The sequence below is a fragment of the Chelonoidis abingdonii genome, chromosome 9 (assembly GCF_003597395.2).
Source record: "Chelonoidis abingdonii isolate Lonesome George chromosome 9, CheloAbing_2.0, whole genome shotgun sequence".
Lineage (NCBI taxonomy): Eukaryota > Metazoa > Chordata > Testudines > Testudinidae > Chelonoidis > Chelonoidis abingdonii.
The window spans coordinates 41,767,463-41,790,323 of record NC_133777.1 but is presented as its reverse complement, the minus strand read 5'-3'; the positions used below and the strand labels follow the sequence as shown (position 1 = coordinate 41,790,323).

Below are 22,861 nucleotides of genomic sequence, written 5' to 3'. Positions count from 1 at the left end.
AGAGGTTAGGGGTCTAGTACAGCCATGAGGGGGTGGTTGAGGCTCTGTGGCCTGCGACATACAGCAGTTCAGACTAGATGATCATGAGGGTCCCTCTGGCCTTAAAGTCTAGGTGACCCACCAGCATAGCCTGGGTCTGTAGGAGCAGCACCTGGCTGCAGGGAGTGGCCAGCACTTCGCTGCTGGGGCCTGGCAGGTGCTAAGAGATGTTTCTCGTCAGGGCACTGCGTGAATGCACCTTGGTTCCAAATCACACACCACACCCAGGAAACAAATAGCTTTTTGTCTGGGAATTTCCACTGGGCCGCCCTTTCCAGGGCGAGTGCTTGGCATCAGGTTCCCTCGATGCAGGGGGATCTGGCCTACCCACCCAGCCCCTCACTCCCTGCGCCGAGGTGACGCTCTGCTTGGATGCACCCAGCGGTAGGTTTGCTCGAGGAATTGGGAGGGAGACTGATGACTCAGTGCTGGGGGAAGCCCAGCAGTTCTAACCGCTTTTCTGCATTTCTCTCAAGCAGTCTGTGCAATCGGCCACCTCTAGGCCTGATTCTGATCCAGGATGGGTTGGAGACTTCAGCCTGGGTAGGGTGTGAAATAACCTTGCAAATGCACCAGGGAAGCTGAAAGGTGGGAAACTGGGACATGAGGCTTCCTTACCATAGATCCCTTCAGACCCCCCCTTTCCTGTTGATGGGTCCAGAGCCTTCCACATGAAGTTTCTCCCATCCGTCTGCTTCGGGAAGTTCTCTTTAGTCTCAGAAGCCAGCTTCCCAACAGAGAAACTCCTCAAGGCATCACTCCAGGAATGGGAAGGGCCATAAATGGCACTTCCATCAAGCCAGCCTGTCACCATGTTTATCTGAGGAGAGAAACAAAGGCTGGGGTCAGAGCAGAATGATCAGCTGCCTCCTGGTCTCTGCATGGGGACAGAGAAGAATCAGGGCTTAGCCAAAACCCAGGTCCTCTGTGCACTTGTGTCTATTGATGGCCCACTACACACATGGTGTGATGGACAGCACGTATTCCACAAGGAACAGAAATCTTACCACCTTCTTATCAATCTGGAGCAGAAGTCACCAGAATCATCAAAAAAGGGATGGGCCGGCCAATGCTGATAAACAACCAACTCCGTGACCCTTCCTCCAGATAAAGGGACTTCCCAGACGCTGGAGGAAGTTCCGTTATCATTCTTTTAAATTATTTTTCATTTCCTGCTATCCTTTAGATTCTGAAACAGAAGCTCTTGAATCACAGGCTGAATAAGGCAGGGCAGGAAGAAGTCCTGGACTTCTCCCCAGCAAACCTGTTCTCAGCAAGGTGGTTCTAACCAGACCCCTTCCATTTGGCTGCTGCTCATCCATCCCTAGAGACACATCTCCTGCTGCTGCTTTGTGAAGTCTCTTTCCGCTACAACTGGGCCACGCATTTCACGTGGCAAACATTTCCATTGAAAAATGGCCTCTTTTGAAAATATACATTTCCTTGCAAACATTTTGGTGTCTTTAAAATGTTTCAAGATTTGAAATTTGTCTAGGAAACACTGAGTTAAAAATGTAACCTGCCAGAGAACAAGCTAGATGATGAAAGGAAGGATGGTCCACTCCAGTGGCTAGAAGCTAGGAGATCTGAGCTCTCTTCTAGGGGTAATGGACCTAGGGGAGCGTGCCTCCTGTCTGTAAAATGGCAATTCCCCACCTTGCAGGGGGGCTTGCGCGGCCTGGCTCGCTAATGCTTGTAAAGGGGCGCAGCGTTCCTATCAGAAGCTGCTTATCTTGGTCGCTCCTTTTTCAGCCATGCATTTTCTGTCTAGTCCATTTCACTGCAATGTTTCCTCTCTTGCAACCTGGCCTGGTGACCAGTGGGAACTGTGCTGTTTTCAGGTCACTGTGGGCATTAATGTCATTAATAGGTGGGGCAAGTGACTGGTGTGTGAGAGAACGGTGCCGCTGCTCTCTCCTCTAGATTGCTTTCTTGTACTCTTAATTTCATAAGGCACCTTTATGTCACTGTGCCAGAGACCTGTTGACACATGCCCTGCCTCAGCCCAGCCAGTTATGAAATACTCCTGTAAACAACCAATGCAAGAAATAAGTACAACCCAAAAGGAAACAAAAAAGGAAATGCTGCCCCTTCACCTGTTCTCGGGGGTTGTTGGGGCTCTGCCCTGTCTCCACAGCCCACTTGCTGCGCTGGAAGGGTAGGACCACGTCTCCAGCATTGTCAGGGTCAAACACGGGGTCTCCCGCAGGGATGCGGATGTTTATGAATTGAGCAGGGCAGCCGGGATTCTCCACCGCCATGATCTCCGAGAGCACATGGAAACCTATGAGAGACCCAAGCAGAGACACTGACTGGGACAGCTGGGTGGGAGCGGGTTGTCAATTGCACCCCAAGAATTACAGCATTCAACAAGATTTGGGCAAATTCTCCATGGCCCTGTGTAATGACTGCTGTTCCGACTCAGTCAGAGCAGGTCAGGTGAGATGCAAAGCAGGGGGCTGCACCCAGATGACCATGTTGGCAATGATCCACATTCTCTCTCTGACGTTGCCATTGGCTTGCTGGCTGACCTTGGAGAAGTCACTTGACATCTCTGTTCCTTTGTTCCCCGTCTGCAAATGGGAGTGATGATGCTTGCCTCTCTTTACAGAGCTTTGAGATCCCTGGGTGGGAGGGGCTATGGGGTAGAGTACTGTGAGGCGTGCTGGGCTTTACCCATTTGTGGGGCTGGGCAGATGAATACATGGCTTATGCAGCCTTTCATCAGCCTGACCTGCTCCCTCACTTGTCCTTGTTCCTGGAAATGCAGCCTGACCTGCTCCCTCACATGTCCTCATTCCTGGAACTGCCTTGAGGGACTGGGGGGATCTATTCTCCAAGCCTGGTGACTGCCTGCCATAACCCAAGTGATGCACAGCAAGCAAGGACTGAGGAAGTGTCTGTCCTACAGGCAGGCGCTGAGCCGGAGGTTCACACCCTTCTTCTTCTTCGGGAGCCTCTGAGCTGTCTGGTGTTGGTTGGAGCTGGAGGCAGAGGTGCCACAACCCTGTAAACCACAACCCACTTGTGGGCTAGTCCAGTCTGCCTAGCAGCAGGCAGGGCTGGAAATCTCACAGGCCATTTTAATGCTGCCAACTGCGCGGTGCTTGAGAGGGGAATTTCTGAAGCTTGTGTAAGCGCTGACCTTCACTATCTCTAGCCCAAAACAGAGCAAAGGGCCCGGGGGAAGTGGGGGCATTTTGAGGACGTATCCAACCCAGTCCCCTAAACCTTCCAGGGTTCTCCCACTCCTGCATACTGCATAACTGCCCTCAGCCTGGGGATTGTGTCTCGCTAGGATAACAACTCGCTTGCCCACTTCAGAGAGTCTCTAGCTCAGCTGGAGAGATGGGCTGGATGCAGGACTCTCTGGCTGGGTTCTCTGACCTGTGATCAGAGGAGAGGGTCAGGATGGTCCTCTTTACCATTGAAATCTCTGAGATAAAAAAAGAACATAGCACAGAATCCTGGCCAAACTCTCTGCTAGCAGCCAGCACTGAGCTCTCCTGGGACAGGCTCCTGCTGGGAACCACTCCCCAGACGATCGAACAAATGCTCAGCAACATGGTTAATGAATAGGTGAAGTTCTGCGTGTGACAGGAATGGACATTGATTCATGCCTCTTGCAGACAGCAGGGACACTGCTGATTGCCCTAGGCTAAAGGGACTGCCCCAGGCTAGAGGGACTGCCCCAGGTGAGCTTGTGTTTGCTTTGCCTCTTAAAATCAGTGAGACTAAAGGAAATAATAACTGAACCCCATTTCCTCTTGCTCTTTCTCCTCCACTGAGATGGGCCCTTGGCTTCTGGGAAACCTGCTGCCTGGTTGCTCAACCTAGGTGAACATACCCAGGGGATTAAATTCTCCAAACATGACTCAGACAAATGGAGGAAGTCACCAGTGCACGGAGCATGGCCACAGGCCCCGGCGCGAGACGAGCCCGGATCATGACCCCATCAACAGGAATGTCCTCTGAGATGGATGAGGGACATGCCCCTGCAGGCTGTTCCTAACCCCCAGGGCTCCACAAGGTCAGATGTCTTGGTTTGGAAGTTATAGATTTGAATCTGTCTAACCAAGGGCTTAGGGGAAAGAGCAAGATGGGTCACAAAGATGGGAGTAAAGAAATAGCCCAAGGGCTGTACCCAGTGCCCTGCCAGACACCTCTTACCAAAGAAGACACCCAGCACAGTTCTGTTCCTGCTGGAGGCCAGCCCGGAGGGCCCCCGCGCAGCCACGTTGCTAAGCCTGCGAGCGTTGGGTACGTGCGGCTCCTGCAGGGGCTCGTACACGCCATCGGCATAGTTAGCTGGCAGGAGACGCAGCAGCTTGGAACCTGGTGGTACAACATCAGCATGTCACTGTGTCCAGTATCCCCAGGACAGATGGGATCCCAAGGTTGTTAGCAGCATATGGGGAAAGGGGTTTTGGGAAATCTGGGCTAGGGGGAGAGAATGAGGTAGATGGAGTGTTTGGGAACCTGCCTTCTAGAAAACCTAGTGTCTTTATAAAGGACCGTCAGGGCTGCAGTGTGCTAAACATCCAACTAGACACATTCCTTCTCTGCACAACCAGATCCACACAGCATCTCCTCTTTCCATCGGGGCACAAGGAATGTTTTCACGAGGGTCAACAACCAGCAGCACAGACCATCCAACCTGGCACCCCCGATACCAGGCAACACCAGATACGTCAGAGGAGAACAAACATTTAATTCCAGCAGATCCACATCAGCCAGAAGCATGAAAACTCCCATAACTGACAAAAGCCAAAGCCCACCTGCAGATGCAGGTGTCCTGCATAAAAGCCCTTTTTCTGGGAGAGGTTATTTTGTTTGGGGAAATGATAGAAACTATCCTGGCAAAAGCACTCGTTCATTGGTGTAGCTCTCCTGATCAATGCTATCAGCAAGCCCTCACCAGCGGAGATGAGGCCAAAATAAACAACGTTCTGCAAGCTACGCCAGCTTGAGTTTCTGGAGGGATCACAGGAGGGAGGTTTTAAAAGTACCTAAGGGAGTTTGGTGCCATCACCCTTTGAAAGTTAAAAGAAGCCACGTGCACAAGAGAGTTTGGTGCCAACACCTATTGAAAGTCAGTGGAAGCCGGGTACCTAACTCCCTTAGATGCTTTTGAAAATCCTCCCTGAAGGTGCCGCTCTGTTGAGGACCTGATTAAAGCCCACTGAAATCATTGGAAAGACTCAGGTGGCTTTGGTCTTGACCAGTGGAGTGGGGACTGCTTGCCCCGGAGGTACCAAGGTATGGATGACAGTTGCAGGGCCTGCATCTCAATGTGAAGGTTGCAACCTCTCAGCCAAGCACAGGTGGCAGAAGCCATAGGCTGCTGTATTACTATCACCTCAAAGGACCCGGGGATCCAACAAGAGCCCTGAGCAATACCCAGGAGCAACCAATGGTAGGCAATCCCCCTCTGCCACTTCCTCTGGCTGCCCCAAGCCACCATCTTCAGCTCAGGCAGGTCTGGACTGAGCTTTAGCCTCTTGGTCCCCATCAAGCCCCAATTTCAAATCAACAGTTCTGCCCAGCAGGGCCGGCTTTAGAAAGTGCGGGGCCCAATTCGAACAGTTTTGACGGGGCCCCGGCAGGGATGACAAAAAAAAAAAAAAAACAACACGTGGGGCTTGTACTCACTGGGCAGTGCTCAGTGGAATAGGCCTAAAGCCAGCCCTGCTGCTGAGAGGCAGGACAAGCCAGGTCATCTACTCTGACCAAAGACGTCAAAGCCGCTGGCCCTGCCTTGCCACCAGCGCTGGCCCCCCCCCATGCTCCCGCACTCACCTGCAGAGCCATGGGTGTGGTACAGGAGGTTGTTGTACCAGCCATCATAGCGCTGTACTTCCCAGTGAATGTTCTCTTGAGCACCTGTGAAGACACCAGACCCAGGAATGGCATGAAGCGGGGGTGGCAGCTGTTATAGGGAAGATGGGGACTGAACCCAGGGAACAAGATGCAGATTTGGTTTGTACAGTCACAGCTGGAGCAAACTGACACCAGCGTCTCCTGAGATTTTAAACAGAACATTGAGAGGGGCCCTGGATCGGTGTGCTGGTAGCCCAGCCTGCCGAAGGGCCGCTAAGGCAGCACCTCACGCTGCCAGCAAGGAGAACATGCTTCCCAGTGGGGCAAGACAGCTCCCCCTGCTACACAAGGAACGCTGGATTTCTGTGTCATGGGACTTTTACCTCTCAGCGTGAGGGGCCGGACTGCCTCCCAGCCAATCCCCAGGGCTGCGAGTGAACTGAACAGCAAAACAATATTACTGACCAATCAAAGCCCAGGGACCATACCAACATGTCCCACTCGCTGCACGGGACACATCAGCATGCCAGTGACAGTCACTGTGCAGGCACGCCCACGGAGTACTATTCATAGCACAAAATGGAGCCAGGGCATCCATCCCACAGTCACATGCCAGGGCACACCCTTATCTCAGCACCTCTCCTCCTCCCCCAACAGATGTGGCCTTGGGCGGTAGATTCTTTCTAATCAAAGAAGCCCAAACAGAAGTGAGAAAACATGGGGCATTCCAATATGTCAGTAACCATAGATGGGGGGTGGTGGAAACAAGGTAATAGTACTTACCCACTGCACTCCACGTCCCGGAGAGGAGCCACCCAACCAAGGCCAGGATCCAAGTCTTAGTCCTGGCCATGGTGGTTGAACTTTTCCTGGGAAACCCTCCCACTGATGCCTCTGAAAACAGAGAGGAAAACAGGTGGATTGGAGCTCCACAAAGAATTTCTAAACCTCAGGAGGCCTTGGTGTCTCACAGAGTGCAGGGGGCCAGAGAATGACACTGTAGCTTGCTGGTTAGAGAATGCACACAGGACGTGGGAGACCCAGGATTCAGTCCCCTGGCTCCAATAAAGTTTGAATTATTTATCCACAGGGGAACGGAGAGACTGAGGCAGCCCCATGTCAGAATATCCCATCACCTAGTGGTTAGGGCACTCAGCTGTGAGATGCCTGTTCAAATCCCTTCTCCCCATCAGGCAGAGGGGGACATGAACTGGGGGAGTCTCCCACATCCTAAGTGGGTTACTGACCCACTAGGCTAAAAGTTATGAGAGAGATGCTCCTCCTCACATAATACGGCTTGGGTGCTTAACTCCAAAGGGCTTCCCAACCATGGACCTCTAGGAAGAATGGATGCCTCCCTGCAACCTAGACTTAGGTATCTATCTCTGAGACAGGGGCGGGACTTAGTATGCACTCCTCTCGCTGGCAGCTCCCATTGGCTAACTTAGGTGGCTCCCCTAACATGCTAGATTGGAGTCAGTACTTGAAATCATCCAACCAGGTTAACACTTGTTCTGCTTCTGAGGCAGAAATCTTAAGGGTGAAGACCAGCAGTCTGCAAAGGCATCTTGCCTTTGTATTTCTATAGTGTTCCTGTCCATAAGGCACAGTTCTGAACAGTAGGTCTGCACAGCGGGGGAAAGAGGTTGCAGCAAATAGCAGTATGGTGGGTCTGTTTCCAAAGCTATTTTCACCTGCTCTGTGGAAGGACCTCCTCAATGCACTGCCTCGGCAAGAAGTCACATTGTTTGGATAAACCATTTTCTGGACATCGTTTCTGACAAGGATTACACAATCATCTTTTCCCACATTCCAGGTATATCATGTGTTTTACACAGAGGCTAATGGAACGCATGTATTGTACCTGATTTTTAGAAACCTCTCAACCTGGATCATAATATTATAGGTTCAGTTTTGCATCTGCAGTTAATGATACCTAGAACTTATCTCCTATTATTAGCAGAAGGTACAAATGCTAGCACGTGCACCTCTAATTCCAATGCAGTAGTTTAAGATCTAACTGCTAGCATTTGTGCCCACCTAACCAGATACCATCTCCAGGCCCTCAGTTTGTGTGCAAGAGGAGATACACACTCTAAAACAGGGGTTCTCAAACTGGGGGTCGGGACCACTCAGGGGGTTGTGAGATTATTACACAGGGGGTTGCAAGCTATCAACCTCCACCCCAAACCCCACTTGCCTCCAGCATTTATAATGGTGTTAAATATATTAAAAAGTGTGTTTAGTTTATTAAGGGGGTCACACTCAGACGCCTGCTATGTGAAAGGGGTCGCCAGTAAAAAAGTTTGAGATTTTTGTTGCCCTTTGAACACACGATGCCATTACAGGCGGTTTGATACACTGTAAACAAATCTTCCTTTACTTATGAGAAATAATACTGTATAAATCTCCTCCCAGCTGATCTCAGATCCAAACATCATCAAGTGTTATTACAAGGAAACCACTTCATTAGCTTTTTAAAGAAAGTTACATCTTTATGACATATGGATTTAAGATAACTACTGAAACATTCCTCTACCTTGAAAAGCACAGTACACTGCAAACAGAACGGTGACGTCCCTTTATGGTTGCAAGCGGTATGGCTATGTATGCATATGGGTATGTATTTATCTGTGGACAGAGTAGTTTCTAGAGGAAAGAGTTACAACAAAATTTACAAAAATTGCCAGCTGGGTGTAACATGAACTCAGATAGCTCCGATACAACTAGCACAGTGAATCCTTACTACAGCATTATCCAAAGCACCAGTAGAAAGAGACACTCACAAATGGCTACTTCTCACAAGCAGAAAACCACAAATCCAGACTGTAATAGGATCTGGGCTGGTATGAAATTAACAGGAAATTTCCACTCCTGGCCCAGTTTAAAGAAATAGAAGATAAACAGCAGAGAAAGATAGAATATTATGCAAGGAAAATTATTAGAAGATAGCCAACAGCTGGAGTGTCCAGTCATATATTTCTGCAAAGAGAGAGAGAGACCTAGTCTCTACCACCAAGGCATTTATACAGTGCTCTTCCTGCCATGGTATCAGCCAATGCATTCTGCATTCATGTCACATGTTTCACCTCTGTATGTAAATGTGAAGAGCTGAGCACATGCCTCAGGGATGGCTAGAGACACTAACAAGCAACTTGCCTTTGTTGCATTTTTCATTCTTTCCAGGGTAATACTTAGCTCTTATACAGCACTTTTCATCAGTAGATCTCAAAAGACTTTATAAAAGAGGTAGCTATTGTTAGCCACATTTTACAGATGTGGAAACTGAGGCACAGAGAGTGGAAGTGACTTGCTTGTGGGTACCCAGAAAGTCAGTGGCAAAGTCAGGAATAGAGCCCAGATCTCCTGCACCTGAATTCAATCCTCCATCCTCCATAGCACATGAGCAACTAATGGATTTATGAGAGGTTTCAGAGTAGCAGCCATGTTAGTCTGTATCCGCAAAAAGAACAGGAGTACTTGTGGCACTTTAGAGACTAACAAATTTATTTCAGCATAAGCTTTCGTGGGCTACAGCTCACTTCTTTGGATGCATAGAATGGAACACAGACAGGAGATATTTATACATACAGAGAACATGAAAAGGTGGAAGTTCCCATACCAACAGGAAGAGTCTAATCAATTGAGATGGCTATCATAGCAGGAGAAAAAAAAACTTTGAAGGATAATTGAGATGACCCATAGAAGCGTGAAGGAGAACTTAAACATAGGGAAAGAGATTTCAATAGTGTGAATGACCCAACATTCCCATTCTCTGTTTAAACCTACGTTATTGTATCTAATTTGGCATATAATCTCAAGTTCAGCAGTACTCTCTTTGAGTCTGTTTTGAATCTTTTTGTTGCTAACTGCCACCTCAGGTCTGTCACTGAAGTGGTTAGAGAGGTTGAAGTGTTCTCCACTGGTTTAGATGTTATATTCCTGATGTCAGACTTGTGTCATTTATCTTTTGTATAGAGACTGTCCAGTTTGGCCAATGTATATAGGCAGAGGGGCATTGCTGGCACATGATGCATATATCACGTTGGTAGATTGCAGGTGAATGAGCCTCTGATGGCGTGGCTGATGTGATTAGGTCCTATGATGGTGTCACTTGAATAGATATGTGGACAGAGCTGGCATTGGGCTCTGTTGCAAGGATAGGTTCCTGGGTTAGTGTTTATGTTGTATGGTGTGTGGTTGCTGGTGAGTACGGTGACTGCTGAACTCGAATTAATATGCAAATTAGATACAATTAACTTAGTCTCTATGGTGCCACAAGTACTCCTGTTCTTTTAATGGTTTTATCTTAACGTTCCCTCCAGGAAGTAGGGAAGTGCTATCCGCAGTCTATAACTGGGGACCAGAGACACATGGTAGGTTATGTGATTGACCCATGGTCCCAGAGAAATCAAACCAAATGCACTGTCCAATAGCCCATCCTTCCTCCATTTCCCCATCCCTCACTGTCTCAGAAAGGTTCTGCTCTCATGCAGAGTTCTAACAGACAAGAGTTTTGAAAGTATCTTTTGTTCTTGTCTTCTGGTGCAGCCTGGGGGATTTGTACTAGGCCTGTGAAGCAGGGAAGTTGACTCTTTATATCTGGGATTCTCATCTCTCCATGGTCTGGCCCAGAGGATCCACCCAGCCTCTATCAACTGACAAAATCCAAGACTGTGGAGAGTATTCAACAGGGACTGAGATCCCAAAATCCTCATGGGGAGCAATTAACCAAAGATTATTTTGGTGGCTTCTGTGTTCCACTTCCTTGCTTGTCCTTTTGGGAACTCTCCATACTATCCATTTAGCATGTCTATCCCTGCAAGTCCGAGCAAGGACTCTGGAACTCAGGCCTGCCGAGAGGACCTTCTGGGCCTGAATAATGCGGTCTCCTGGGGGTGGTGCTCCTTGAGCAAGGGAATCTATTTCCCAAGCATGGCCACCTAGAGCTCCAACTGGCCTGTGCTGCAGTTTGTTGCTTTGTTATCTGCTCATCTGGGGGCTGATTTGCCTGATTTCTGGGATGCATTCGTTCAGAACCAGGCCAGTGTTCTCTCCCAGCACTGTGGAGAAAGAGCAAGCACGTTGGTGCTGGTGAGTTCAGGCGTAGCTAGCAAAATGCAGGCCAGCCCCTGCATGCCAAACAAATGCCTTGTGTTATGGCATCTAGCAGCTCTTTGGCCTGTTTATTGAACCACTCCTGAAAACACAGGGCTTTGACTGGGGAACCAGTTTGCAGACTTGGGCGGGCTCCAAAAGCCCTAGGAGCCCCACAAGGAGTTTGCAAGGTTTGAAACCCCTCCTCTACTGTGGCAGAGGGAGGATGTGCTGGGAGGTAACACTAGACAGGGGATCTAGTCTCAGTTCTGCCCCAGGGAAGGTCACTCCTCTCTGTACCTCAGATCCCTGCTGGTACATTCAAAAAGCCAGCTCTGCCCTATCCAGCAATGGAGTTTGATCCTGCTTTTCTGCCCACACCCCACTCTAGCTCTGAGCTTCCCCACCCCATGAAAACACAGAACCCTAGTGCTACCAGAGCCAAACCATGGTCCTTGTCTCCTGCTAGGAGTCTGGGCGTGGGACTCCTTGGTTCCCTTGCTATCTCCAAAGGCTCCAGGCCTTTCATCAAATCGTTCAGTGAACCCTATCCAAATCTGCAAGGCTCTAGCAAACACTCCAGATAAGAGTGATGCAAACAAACCCTCAGTGCCAAAGAAGGGCTTCCAGGAGGAATTGGCAAGGACAAGCTCCCTCCAGGGCTGAGCAGCTGTATATTGAAAAAGGGAGGGGGGACTAGCTCCCCCAAACACTCACCCTCTTGTGTGGGAACTCCAGAGTCTGATGGGGGGCTGCTCACACAAGTACCCCAGAAAGTCTCTATGCTCAGTTAAGCGGAGCTGCTGCAGCACAGGGGATTGGACAGCTATAGGAAGCTGGTTTCTTAAAAAGATTGAACGCTGCAGAATGCGATTTGTGGCTGCTTTACGCTTCTTAATCTTGCAGCACATTCAGTCCCCAAGTTACATTTCCAAGACCCGGCTCCTTAATGTGTCCCATGCATTTAGCAGTAGAATCCGTCTGGGGCCAGACAGTGCTCAGGGCTGGCTGGCAGGGGATGGGGTGGATGGGATTTCGCCACGTCTCAGGGCAGGGCAGGACTTGCTGTCCCTGTGCCTAGAGGGGGTCTGGGACCCCGAGTATGAAGAGAACTAAACCAACGGGGGCTCAGGAGCCCCACAGGGCTGTTCTACATGCCGAGGAGGCAGATTCCCACTGCCTGGCCCCAGATCGCCTACTTGCGCGGAAGGGGGGGGACGGGGTATCCGCGAAGCAGAGCCGGCTCCTGGCGAGCCCCTTGGAACAGGCGCTGGGGCCCTGATCTGACTCCCCGCCTCCCTCTGGCCAGGGCACAGCCAGCAGCTGGGGCTCCCAGCACAGCCCTGCCCGGGGGCAGCTGGCAGAAGCAAAGGGCACAGAATGTGCAGGGGAGCCCAGGCCCCCGCAAAGGGCCAGGGAAAGGAGGCTCCCGTCCCGAGGGGCCTCTGCCCTGAGTCCTGGCCTCGGCCAGGGAAATACAGAGCCAGCCAGCCCCACACGCGGCTCCCCTGGGGACTCAGCCCCTCCCCAGAGCAGAGACCCTCCCGCCTAGCCCCTCCATCAGCGCCCTGAGCAAGGGACTGGCCTGGGAGGAAAAAGCGTCCCCGTGGCCAAGATTTAATTGGGGGTGCGGGCGCGCCCCGCCCAGGGCTCCCGGCCTCGGGGAGTTTGAGGCGTGGGGGGGGGGGGGCTGTGCCTGGCGCTCCGCATTCGGGCTGGGCACCTCCAAAGCGCTGAGCGACCCACGCCGGGGAGGGAGGCTGCGCAGCGGCTGTGCCAGGCTCCACCTGCCCTGGCCAGGCCGGCTCCAGGACGGCGGGCGGCTGGTGTAGCCCGGCTCTCCCCAGGGACGCCACCTGCCCGCAGCAGGACCCTCTGCTTCGCACAGGTGGGCTCCCAACTGGCCCGGCGCCGGCACAGATCCACCTGTCAAAGGACTGGGGGCGCGGCGCCCCCTGGCGGTGTCCTGCGAGAACCGCCCAGCTAGCGCCCGGTCAGACTCTCAGCAGGTGCATCCCGCTGCACCTCCCGATCCAGGGCCCCGGCCCCGAGAGGGCAGCACACTCACCTGGACAGCGGGTGCGCCTTGTGTGCGATGCCGCGCAGCGCTCTTGCCCCGCTGCCTCCTCCCTGGCCGGCTCTGGGCAGAGTGGGGCTGGGCGGGTCCACCGCCGGGGAGGAAGCGCTGGGGGCGGGGCCCAGCTGCCTCATTTGCATAGACACCTGCCCCCAGAGTGTGCGGGCACCCCGACGGGGAGCGGGCGCGAGGGCTATAAGAGAGCAGCCCGCGAGCTATTGCCAGCACTGCTGGACCCTGAGTGCTGCCCTGCCGGACAGGTAAGCGAGGGGCAGGCGCCCATCCTGGGCTGGGGCTCCAGGCAGCAGGGAGATGTTCTCCCGGGTCCCGCTAGGGTATTTCTGCCGGGAACTGGCTGCACGGGAGAAGCCAAACACCCTGGGCTTCTCGGGGCTGCCACACTGCAGGCCCTGGGGACTGGCTGTGTCCCTGCGTGAAGATCCCTGGGGACATGACCCGCAGCCCCTTTGCCTTACCCGCTCCCAGGGGACGTGTGGGTGCAAGGACCCTGAAACCAAGTCCGGGCTGGCCCCCCACGCAGGGCATTGTCCATCCCCGGAGAAGCCCTTGGCGGCCGGGTGGGATTTCGTCACTTGCCTGTCCCGTCTGGGGCACCCCAGAGCCAGCTGCACCCGTCTCTAGCCCCGACAGAAATTGCCAAGGGAGAGTTTTCGCAGGATGCTTTTTGCAGGAGAGCTGGGAAACAAACCGGCCGGTCCCCGCGGCGGGATTCGGAGCGAGATGTTGGCTCCGATTTAGTTTTCAACACCCCCTCCCCTCGAAATGCCGGGGTTGGGTTGTCATTACCCTCCCCGCTTGCCCCCCACCCCGCTTGAGTCCTTTTGGCGCTGAAAGAGGTAGGATGAATCGTGCCAGCCAACTTTTCTTTTCTTTTCTTTTCTTTTCTTTTCTCATTCTTAACTTTTCAAAGCCTCTTCACCCTTTGAACGCTGTCAGAGCCGAGGAGTTCACAAGTTTCATTTTTTACACCTGGGCGATTTTCCCCAGCCTTCTGAAAAGTTTCAGGGGAGAAAAAGATAAAAAGGAAAAACTAACCCCCCAGGTCTAGAAATTCTGGATCCAGCGCCAGAGGGGGGGGGACCCCGCCCCGGCTAGAATTTTGAAAGTTCAACGAATTTTCCGTTTTCAAAGTGAACTTTCCATCCGGAATGAAGCCAGATGAAAATGGTTGTTCGACTTTAAAATTTCTCATTGATAAATAATAATTAAAAAAATTAGAAAGAAACATTTTCCTATGGGGAATAGGTATATATAAAAAACTTTTTCATCATGAGACATTTTCAGTTCAAATGCAGCGACTTGTAGCGGGTTCGGCTTGAAGCGCTGGTGCCTGGAGCCGCCCCTGATTTCTGGGCGATCCAGGGAATTCCGGGCTGCCGTTCAATGATCAAAGCTTGATGCCGTCTGATCGCGGTATCGGGTTTTTCTCCGCATCTCAGAACTGCCTGAGCGGCTTTACCAGAACGCGATTCCCCAATTCACACTTACCCTGCGAGTTACCCCACTCGAGTCCCTGCTTGAAGAAAGCAGGTGGGTTTTAAATTCTAACTCGGGACTTGTCTACACGGGGGAATTGACCGGAAAAGCCCTTGTGGAATAATTGCTCTGGAATAAATGTGATTTTATTCCCGAATAATTACTCCGCTTTGGAAATACGTTAATTATTCTGGAATAAAGTGATTTCTCCTCCGGAAGAGAGGTTCAACATGGGAGCTATTGTGGCGCAGCCATAGCCAGCTCCAGGGGTTTTGCGGCCCCAAGCAGCCAAAAAAAAAAAAAAGCCGCAATCGTGATCTGCGGCAATTCAGCGGGAAGTCCTTCGCTCCCAGCGGGAGTGAGGGACCCTCCGCCGAATTGCCGCGGAATCCCTGAAAGTGCCGCCCCACTCCGGAACTTGCCGCCCCAAGCACCTGCTTGATAAACTGGTGCCTGGAGCCGGCCCTGGGCGTAGCTTATTCCACAGAAGCTATTGCGGTCAATTTCTCTGTGTTGACAAACCTTTATAAACACAGGGAGGGATCCCAATCTAGCGCATAGTAAAAACGCTAAATTCCTTTGTATAAAGGCCAGAGTCCCTGTCGGGTGTTTATTCGACTGAGTTTAGGATCCCGTGCTCTGCCCCTTCTAACTTCTACCTATTTTCAGTGAGTTGGAATATTCGGAAACTTTCCCCTTTGGGGCTGAACTGTTCCGGGGTCTTCCCGGGAAGATAAAATGATTTTTGCTGGAAAGTTTCAGCAAAATCAGTTTAGCTATTTGTGAGAAAGAGGAAAGTGACAAACAGCCCGGACTATGCCTGAGACAGAAATAACGCTTTTTAAGTCTGTCTATTTTCTAAAGAAATCACATAACAATCTTAACAGATAATCAAACTGGACAGAACAGATCCGGCTGCCACGAAAACTTATGGCAAATATGTATCTAAATCGCCTAGGCAGCGTTGGAAAATGCCAGCGAATACACCTGTGCTCCAGCCAGTTTGCGGGGAGGCGGGGACTGCTTAGAGCTGGGAACTCCGAGCCAAATCCTGACTCTGCCAATTGCTCCCTCTTTGACCTTGGGCAGCACCTCGCACCCCTTTGGCGCGCATACAGGATTCCTGCTCTGCCAGGCTGGAACAGGGGGTATTTGCTGCTGGTGGCGATGTCCAGACCACCAATGGCATTTGAGACCCAGGGCCAGGAAACGGAGCTAATACAAAGCCAGCGTTATAGATGCAGAGCTCAGCCTGCGGCGCATCTGAGCGCCTGCTAGTCCGAGATCGCTCGCTCGTTCGCTCCTTCGGGTCCAGTGCGAGGCGCACCGCAAAACACACGTGCCCTGATTCCCGCTGCTGCGGCGCCAGGCAGGTCCCAGCTAGTTCCCGCCAAGCGCGGAGCGGCGGCACTGGCTGCCTTAGGGTCAAGGGGAAGGGGGCGGCTGAGCAGCGAGGAGCAGAGCGGCGCTCGGTGGGGTGCCCGCCCGCCCCCACAAGCCCAGATCGCCCGGGGAACGGGGCCCTCAGACTAGCGGAGCCTTTGTCCGGCGCGTTTCCTCTGGCCCCGGGCTAGTTCCATCATCTCAGGCACGTGTCCTGGCGCCGCTCGGGAACTCGGAGGCGAGGTCAGCCCAGCCCAGCGCCGGGAAGCCAGGGCCGGGCAGCCGCCCCCGAGCCCCGCACAGAGATGCAGCCGATGGTCCTGGGGCCATCCCAGCCCTCTGCCCGGGGCTTCCCACAGGCCCGGGCGGATCCCAGGCCCGATGCGGTGCTAGACACCCCGGCTCTGGGCACGTCTAAGTCTCTCTGTGTCTCTCAGGTTCGCCGCCCTCTGCCCAGCCCCAGCCGTGCACAATGACTCTCTTCGACGGCGTCTACCCCTTCTACCCGCAGCCGAGGAAGGCCTACGCCTTCGATGTCAGCTCCATCATCGTCATCGCCCTCTTCCTATCGCTGGGGCTCAGCTTCCTGCTCATCCTGCCGGGGATCCGGGGCCGAGCGGTGAGTGCCCCAGCCGCCAGCCGGTCCCAGAGAGACCGAGAGCGCTGACCTGCCACACCTCGTCCATGCAGGCCCTGGCACCCCCAGAGCTCTGCCAGGGCACCCCAACCCTGTCCCACAGCGCCCTGCTAGTCCTGCACTATAGCCCTCACCCCCCCCCCCAGAGCTCTGCCAGGGCACCCCAACCCTGTCCCACAGCATCCTCCTAGTCCTGCACTATAGCCCTGCCCCCTGCTCTGCCAGGACACCCTAGCCCTGCCCCACAGCACCCTGCTAGTCCTGCACCATAGCTCTGGCCCCTGCTCTGCCAGGGCACCACAGCCCTGCCCCACAGCCCCCTGCTAGTCCAATCCTGGGCTTCCCCTACCTCTGTATTTGCCCTTCCCCTCTGATAGGCTGCACCTCCTGCTACTCAAGTCCTGGCCTCTCCCCCCCTCACAGCAGTTTTTTGTGTAAGTCCAATGATATTATTGTTTGTCTCTATTAGCCTAGAAGCCCTGATCAGGATTGGTGTGAGGTGCTGCACCAACATGTGCAGAGCCTCTGTCCCTTTCCCAGAGAACTTAGTCTCATACTAGCTTTGCGACTTTTAAGTGGTTTTGTTACATTCACTGACTCAGAGAACTGAGGACCTGTTGGGCCACTCCTTACAGCTGACCCCCCTTCCATCTCTCTCCTCACAGAGGCTGTATTGGTTATTCCGGGTTATCCTGAGCCTTTTCATTGGGGCGGTGATTGTTGGTAAGTGCTCCCTCGAACTAGCTAGTGACACATGGGACTATATTCCCAGAGGAGGGGCACTTCCTGGTAGGGAGGCTTTGGGTGTGTACACAGGAAGCATGGGCTAGCAGTTAGAGCACAGGGGATCTGGGTTCTATTCCCAACTCTGACTCAATCTTCCTGTGTGACCTGGACAAGTCACTTAAACTGTCTGGGCCTCAGTTTCCCCATCTCTATAATGGGCTTGATAGTATTTTAATGAATGCATGGCCATCTAGGAATGCTGTGAATGTCACTATTCTCTCTGTGGCCACTCAGAGCTTCTCAGGGAAGAGGAATCAAATCCCTCTGTGCCAAAACACTCAACCCCTTATGTGATCTACAGAATAATGGTAGTAAGCAGGAGGGAGCCTCTGATGCACAGCTGAACAGTTCTGGTGCCAGCCAGTAGAGGGCAGTGGTGCATGTACACATACCTGCACACACTATGGTATTTGCCCCTCTCACAGGGGTGCTGAGGGTGGCTGAACCCCTGTTTGTAAAGCTCACTGGGACCCTTAGAAGGCAACTGCTGGAGAGATGCTGAGTGTTGTTACAACTGGCAGCACCCAATAGCCCTAGGGATCGGTCCCTGCCATTTTTGCAAGCTGCTCCCTGAGTCCAAGTGACATGGGAGCACTCTGAGGAAATGCAGAAGACTGGCTCTCAGAGAAGGGGCAAAAGGCAGCAGGCACAGCCCCCATCGCCTTCTCTGGGAGTGAGTCCACCGTCCCTGAGGCACTTGAGAGCCACCACATGCAGCTCTCAGCATAACGTGACGTCCAAGTGCTGCTTGGGCACACAAGAATAATGAATCGTTTTCAGAGCTGAAGCCAAGAATTTCTCTGTCTGGCACCACCCGAAAGCCCAGTTTGGATTACCTAGATAGATACTCTGGCTCTGTGACCCCCCCCCCCCCACAGCAAGTACTGGAGGGGGGAGGGGTCCTGAGTACTCAGGGATCATACCATTTTGCAAGCCTCAGTCCTTCTGGACTGCAGTGTGTCTACAAGAAGATCTCAGAGTTTGTCCTGGGGGCATTTCCTCCAAATTCTCCCCCTGGGTGAAAGGAACAGATCTGGGTTTGTGCCTCCACAGCAGAAGCAGGAGGTTCAGCCCCTGAGCCTTGCAGGGAGCGCAGGCAGCTGCTGAAGGCCCCCCGTTGCAGGCCACCCCAGCTCTGATTCCCCCATTCCCTGGCAGTGCAGTGTCATTGGAGCTGGGGTGCTGAGAACTCTAGGGTCTATGCGTGCCCCACCACCCCCCCCTTTGAGGCCTGTTCTCCACGGGTCTTAGGTTGCATGAACTAGACATGCCCCATGGGCTGGAGGGGGGACAATTTGATGCATCCCCTCTGCCCCACTCCTTCTTCACACAGACTCCCAGACCTCCGAGCGTCTCCCCCTGGGGGGAAGGGTTGGGGGAGAGCATTCTGGCCCTGTGGACTGAACCCTGCCTGAGACAGGGAGGCTGTGCAGGCTCCATCTTTAGAGCTTTTAAAATCTGAAAAGTTCAAGGATGAATAAATGGTTTGTTTTAAAAGGGGGCAGCTCAACAAACAAGGGGGCAGCATAAGGCAGCTGAGCACCCTGCTGGAACATGCCCTAGTCGAAGTGACCCTTTGGATCCAAGATGTGAAGGCTCCTCTCTGCTTCTATTTGCCATAGAGCCAGGCAATTCCGCCTGGAGGGATCCCAGACAGGGCTAGGTGTGAGCCTAAAGAGCTTATTTCAGTAGTGAGAAGCCAGTCAGGGCCTTTTGGAGCTTGGCTGGCCTCTGTCTTTGAACAGATGATTGCGCAGAGTCCATCCCTACAAACCCAGACTCTGCCCACAGTTGGTGATCATGAGGGCGGCAGCGCCTGGTGCCAGCCCCTGACTAACTCCACCCTCGATTCCTCTCCCCTCCCAGCTGTGCAGTTCACTGGAGACTGGGAGACTGGCCAGGTGACAGCGAACACTTCCTACAAATCCTTCAGCCGTACCATGGTGAACGCTGACATTGGCCTGCACATCGGCTTAGGGGGAGTCAATGTCACGCTAATAGGTGAGTGGAACGCTGGGATGCATCAGCCAGTGAGACGCAGCCCATGTGCACAGCACATGGGGATCTCTCCCCAACCCTGACTTTGGACATCGTAGCATGAGCTGTTGGCCATTCACTTGGTTGTAAGGCCACCAACTCCACTACCAGCCGCAGGGGCCCCATACATCTCCTCTGGCTTCCAGTGCATGCTGGGTACCAGTCTGCTTGCTGGGCCACCTAGATCCTAGGGGCGGGGAGGAGTGGGAGGGGAACTGCCTGTAACATGCAGTCCAGTCTCTGGTTGGGGACAGCGCAGTTGCTTATCACCCAGTCAATACTGTCTGATTTCTGGATTCGGGGCCACATCCATGACACACAATCCACCAGAACTGGTCAGCCTGGGAAGATCTGGGAAGGGGAGACAATGGGGCTTCTCATCTTTCTGGGGTGACTACCGCAAGGCAGGCTGGTGGTATAAAGGGACAGTAAGCTCAGCAATAGCCGTGCCCTTGAGGTAACTAACTGGCCCCTCAGTTACTGCTCAGCCCCCTGGATCCCCACACACTGCAGAATCTCTGTTCTGCCCCAAGGCTAACAAGACACTTCCCTTTCCTGCAGGGAACCCAGTGAATCAGATCAATGAAACCATCAACTACAACGAGCACTTTGCCTGGCGCTTTGGAGTAAACTATGACCAAATTTACAAGGAGGGCCTGGCGAAGGGGCTGCCCAGCTCCATCCTGTATGTGGCAGAGAAGTTCAGCCAGCAGAGCCCCTGCGGCGTGCACAGTCAGTACAGGATCTCCGGCCACTACGCATCAGCAACTCTCTGGTGAGCCTCCTCCTTCTTCATAGGGAGCCGGACAGTCTCCCTTCCTGAGGGGAGCAGACTGTGCATCCTGGGTTTGTCCCAGGCCTGCTCCAAGTGAAATGGGTTTGCTAGCAAAGCCTGCTGTGCTGGGAGACTCCTCTGGAAAGCCAGCACTGGACTCCCATTTCCTAGGAGCAGACATGGCCTGGAGCGGTGCCTGCCTCCCCTACCCCCCGCTGCAATGGGGTCTACAGAAGTCAACCCATTCACAATAACCATACAGCAGCCAAGTCAATCTGTAGCAGAAACCAGGCCCTGGGGGTCACAGGTGTAGGTCGGGGGGGGGAGGGGCTAGAGAGTGCTCAGCATTGCTGAGGATCAGGCAGGTGCCTAAATATGGATGGAAGAGTCTGACTTTAGGCTCCTGTTTTTGAAAATCTTGGCCTCTATTGCCTACGTCCAGGAAGCACAAGTGGATGGAGACACTGCGGGTGAACTTCACTGGGGCTGGACACACGGGCAAGACTGGAAATACGGTCCTTCCGATCTGACTTGGAACCTTCCTTTGACTTGGAGTTGAGGGTTGGAGCCCACCCCCTCTGGGCACAGGGGGCTGAATTTGCTGCAGTCTGCCTCTTCCCTTAGCCTGCCCCTGGCATGCCTTTCAGCACCTCCTGGCCCTTTGCAGAACTATGAAAAAAAGCTGCTCCACCCCCTACAAAGGAACAGCCGTGTCCCACATTCTGTCCATGGGTACCACCCCTCTGTCTTGGCCCGTGGAAGCTGGGAGGGGCATCCAGTTCTCTGTGCTGGCAGTGCCTGGGGAAAGCTCAGGAACAGCCTGGAGCTCCTAGACCAGCCTGGAGGTGAGCGTTCAGGGAGTGAGGGGGTTACAAGGCTGCAACTTGCCCAGCAGTCAGTTTGGTGCCAAGACAGTGGCCCGTTCCAGTGGCTGTGTGTGGGTCTCATCATTTTCTGTTCCCACTAGGGTGGCATTTTGTGCTTGGCTCATTTCCAACATGCTGTTCTCCATGCCAGTCCTCGTCTACGGGGGCTACATGATCCTGGTCACTGGGACCTTCATGATCTTCTCGCTGCTCTCCTTCTCCACGGTCAGGAACTCACCCATGTGCGCCATCCAGTTCGGTCCCGCCTCCTTGCAGATCGTCTATGGGGCATCCTTCTGGCTCACGCTTGCAACAGGTAGGCATCACATTTGCTTTCTTTGTAACATGGTTCCAGGGAAGACCAGGTGACTGAGGAGGAGGCAGATTTGCCCCGTGCACCTGCTGCTTCTCGTCCAGTTCCGAGTCCCTCACAGCCAACCTGTGAGGGTCAGAGCCATCAGCTGTGAACCTTGCCATGTCGCTCCATGCTCTGCAGCTCCCCCTGGGGCTGATGCAATGCACGTGTTCCCACGGAGCACAGGAGCTTGTGTTTTTTCATTGGACGTTTGATTGTGATTGACATTTCTGAAAATGTTTTGGCAGACTATTAGTTTTGGGTAAAAAGTTTTGGCATTTGGAAAAAAATTGGGATTTTTAAAAACTCATTTTTTTAACTGAAAACCTTTTTTTTAAAAAACAACTTTTTTGTTAAAAAAAATCACAGGCAATTTAAATATCAAAAGGAAAAAATATTAAAATTTTCTGCAAAAAACCCCTGTCATTCTCCAGACAGCTCTGCTGAGCAGGCTGTATCCGCAGCTGATGGAACTCAGCTCTGAATTGCTAACACCCAGCTAGCCTGGTCTCCTGTGCTGTTTGGAGGAACAGGCCTCGTGCTCAACAAAACATACCAGTTCCTTTGCACAGTGAAAAGCATCACTCGTGGCAAAGGGGTGGAGTGGGTTGGCAGGTCACTGTGAGACTTTTTCAGTAGATTGTGGGGTTTGTATGCACTTAATGGCCGAAGTGGTAAGTATTCCCACAGTCTATGTATGTTCCCCAAAACGTCCAGCTGATGGCGCTGCAGGGTGTGGCATGGGATTTGAAAGGGGGGCAGAGCACAGCAGCCCATAGTGCCCTCATTGCAGTGAGAGGAAGGTGGTGTGATAGTTCCCCATTTGGAGGCCGTTCCCTCTTGCCTGTCAGAATACACACAGGGGGCATCAGCTGGGTGGAAGCTGGGCTATGTCCCAGGCTGGTAGCTGGGTGTGATCTGTCGCCCTGCAGGAGGGACACGCTGCTCCCAAAGGACCCTCCTTGTGTGGAAGGTGCACAGAAGGGGAGTTTGCTGAGTGTGTGCGCGTTGCTTGTGTCTTCCAGCTCTGCTGTGTTTCCTGATTGGGGTGGTAGTGGTCGTGCTACACTACCTCCGACCTAAGGTACTGAAAGCCTTCTTTGATCTGAGCGAGGACAAAGAGGAAGGGGATGCGATGCTGGGGGAAGCGTATGGCAACCCCCACTTCCGGGCAAGCAGAAAGAATCCTTATGACAACTTTGCAATGACCATTGAGGCGGTCTAGAAGAAGCTCCTCCTCTCTCCCTAGTTGGACCCTAAGCACAAGGGACCGGAGCACTAAGGAGTCCAGATCCTTCTCTGTGTCTCCGCCAAGATCAAACTCGCATGTCCTGCTGGCACCTGAGAAATCAGCAAGCACCTTGCCATGCTCTGCTGAGCCGAGAACCCTCCAAGTTCGTCTCCTCTCCAGCGATCTCCAGAGAAAGGGAAGGCACTGCCTTGGAGCCAGCAGGGACTCAGCATATGGGTTGCGCTGCATAGTCGCGCTGCT

The 22,861-nt window shown here is 53.0% G+C and overlaps 2 protein-coding genes across 2 annotated transcripts in view; one reads left to right on the top strand and one right to left on the bottom strand.

Annotated features, from left to right (window-relative positions):
- Positions 1-6,712, bottom strand: part of LOC116827174 (dual oxidase 2-like) — a 34,675-nt gene extending 27,963 nt beyond the window's left edge. Inside the window, exons 1-5 of the mRNA XM_032784507.2 lie at positions 6,643-6,712; positions 5,839-5,922; positions 4,210-4,374; positions 2,136-2,323; positions 658-859 (exon numbers count right to left, since the gene is read on the bottom strand). Of these exons, the coding sequence (XP_032640398.2) occupies positions 658-859; positions 2,136-2,323; positions 4,210-4,374; positions 5,839-5,922; positions 6,643-6,712 (709 nt within the window). The remainder of the gene's footprint in view (positions 1-657; positions 860-2,135; positions 2,324-4,209; positions 4,375-5,838; positions 5,923-6,642) is intronic.
- Positions 6,713-16,385: 9,673 nt separating this feature from the next.
- DUOXA2 (dual oxidase maturation factor 2) lies at positions 16,386-22,594 on the top strand. The gene is made up of 6 exons (XM_032784508.1): positions 16,386-16,532; positions 17,216-17,273; positions 19,203-19,337; positions 19,935-20,148; positions 21,116-21,330; positions 22,395-22,594. Exons 1-6 carry the CDS (start codon positions 16,386-16,388, stop codon positions 22,592-22,594), a joined length of 969 nt encoding a protein of 322 aa, XP_032640399.1.
- The last annotated feature ends 267 nt before the right edge of the window (positions 22,595-22,861 follow it).

Excerpts from the sequence above, each read along its gene's own strand:
- DUOXA2 (XM_032784508.1), top strand. The coding sequence starts at position 16,386 with ATGACTCTCTTCGACGGCGTCTACCCCTTCTACCCGCAGCCGAGGAAG. Across the intron at positions 19,338-19,934 it reads AGTCAATGTCACGCTAATAG|GGAACCCAGTGAATCAGATC; the intron begins GTGAGTGGAACG and ends CCTTTCCTGCAG. Across the intron at positions 21,331-22,394 it reads CTGGCTCACGCTTGCAACAG|CTCTGCTGTGTTTCCTGATT; the intron begins GTAGGCATCACA and ends TGTGTCTTCCAG.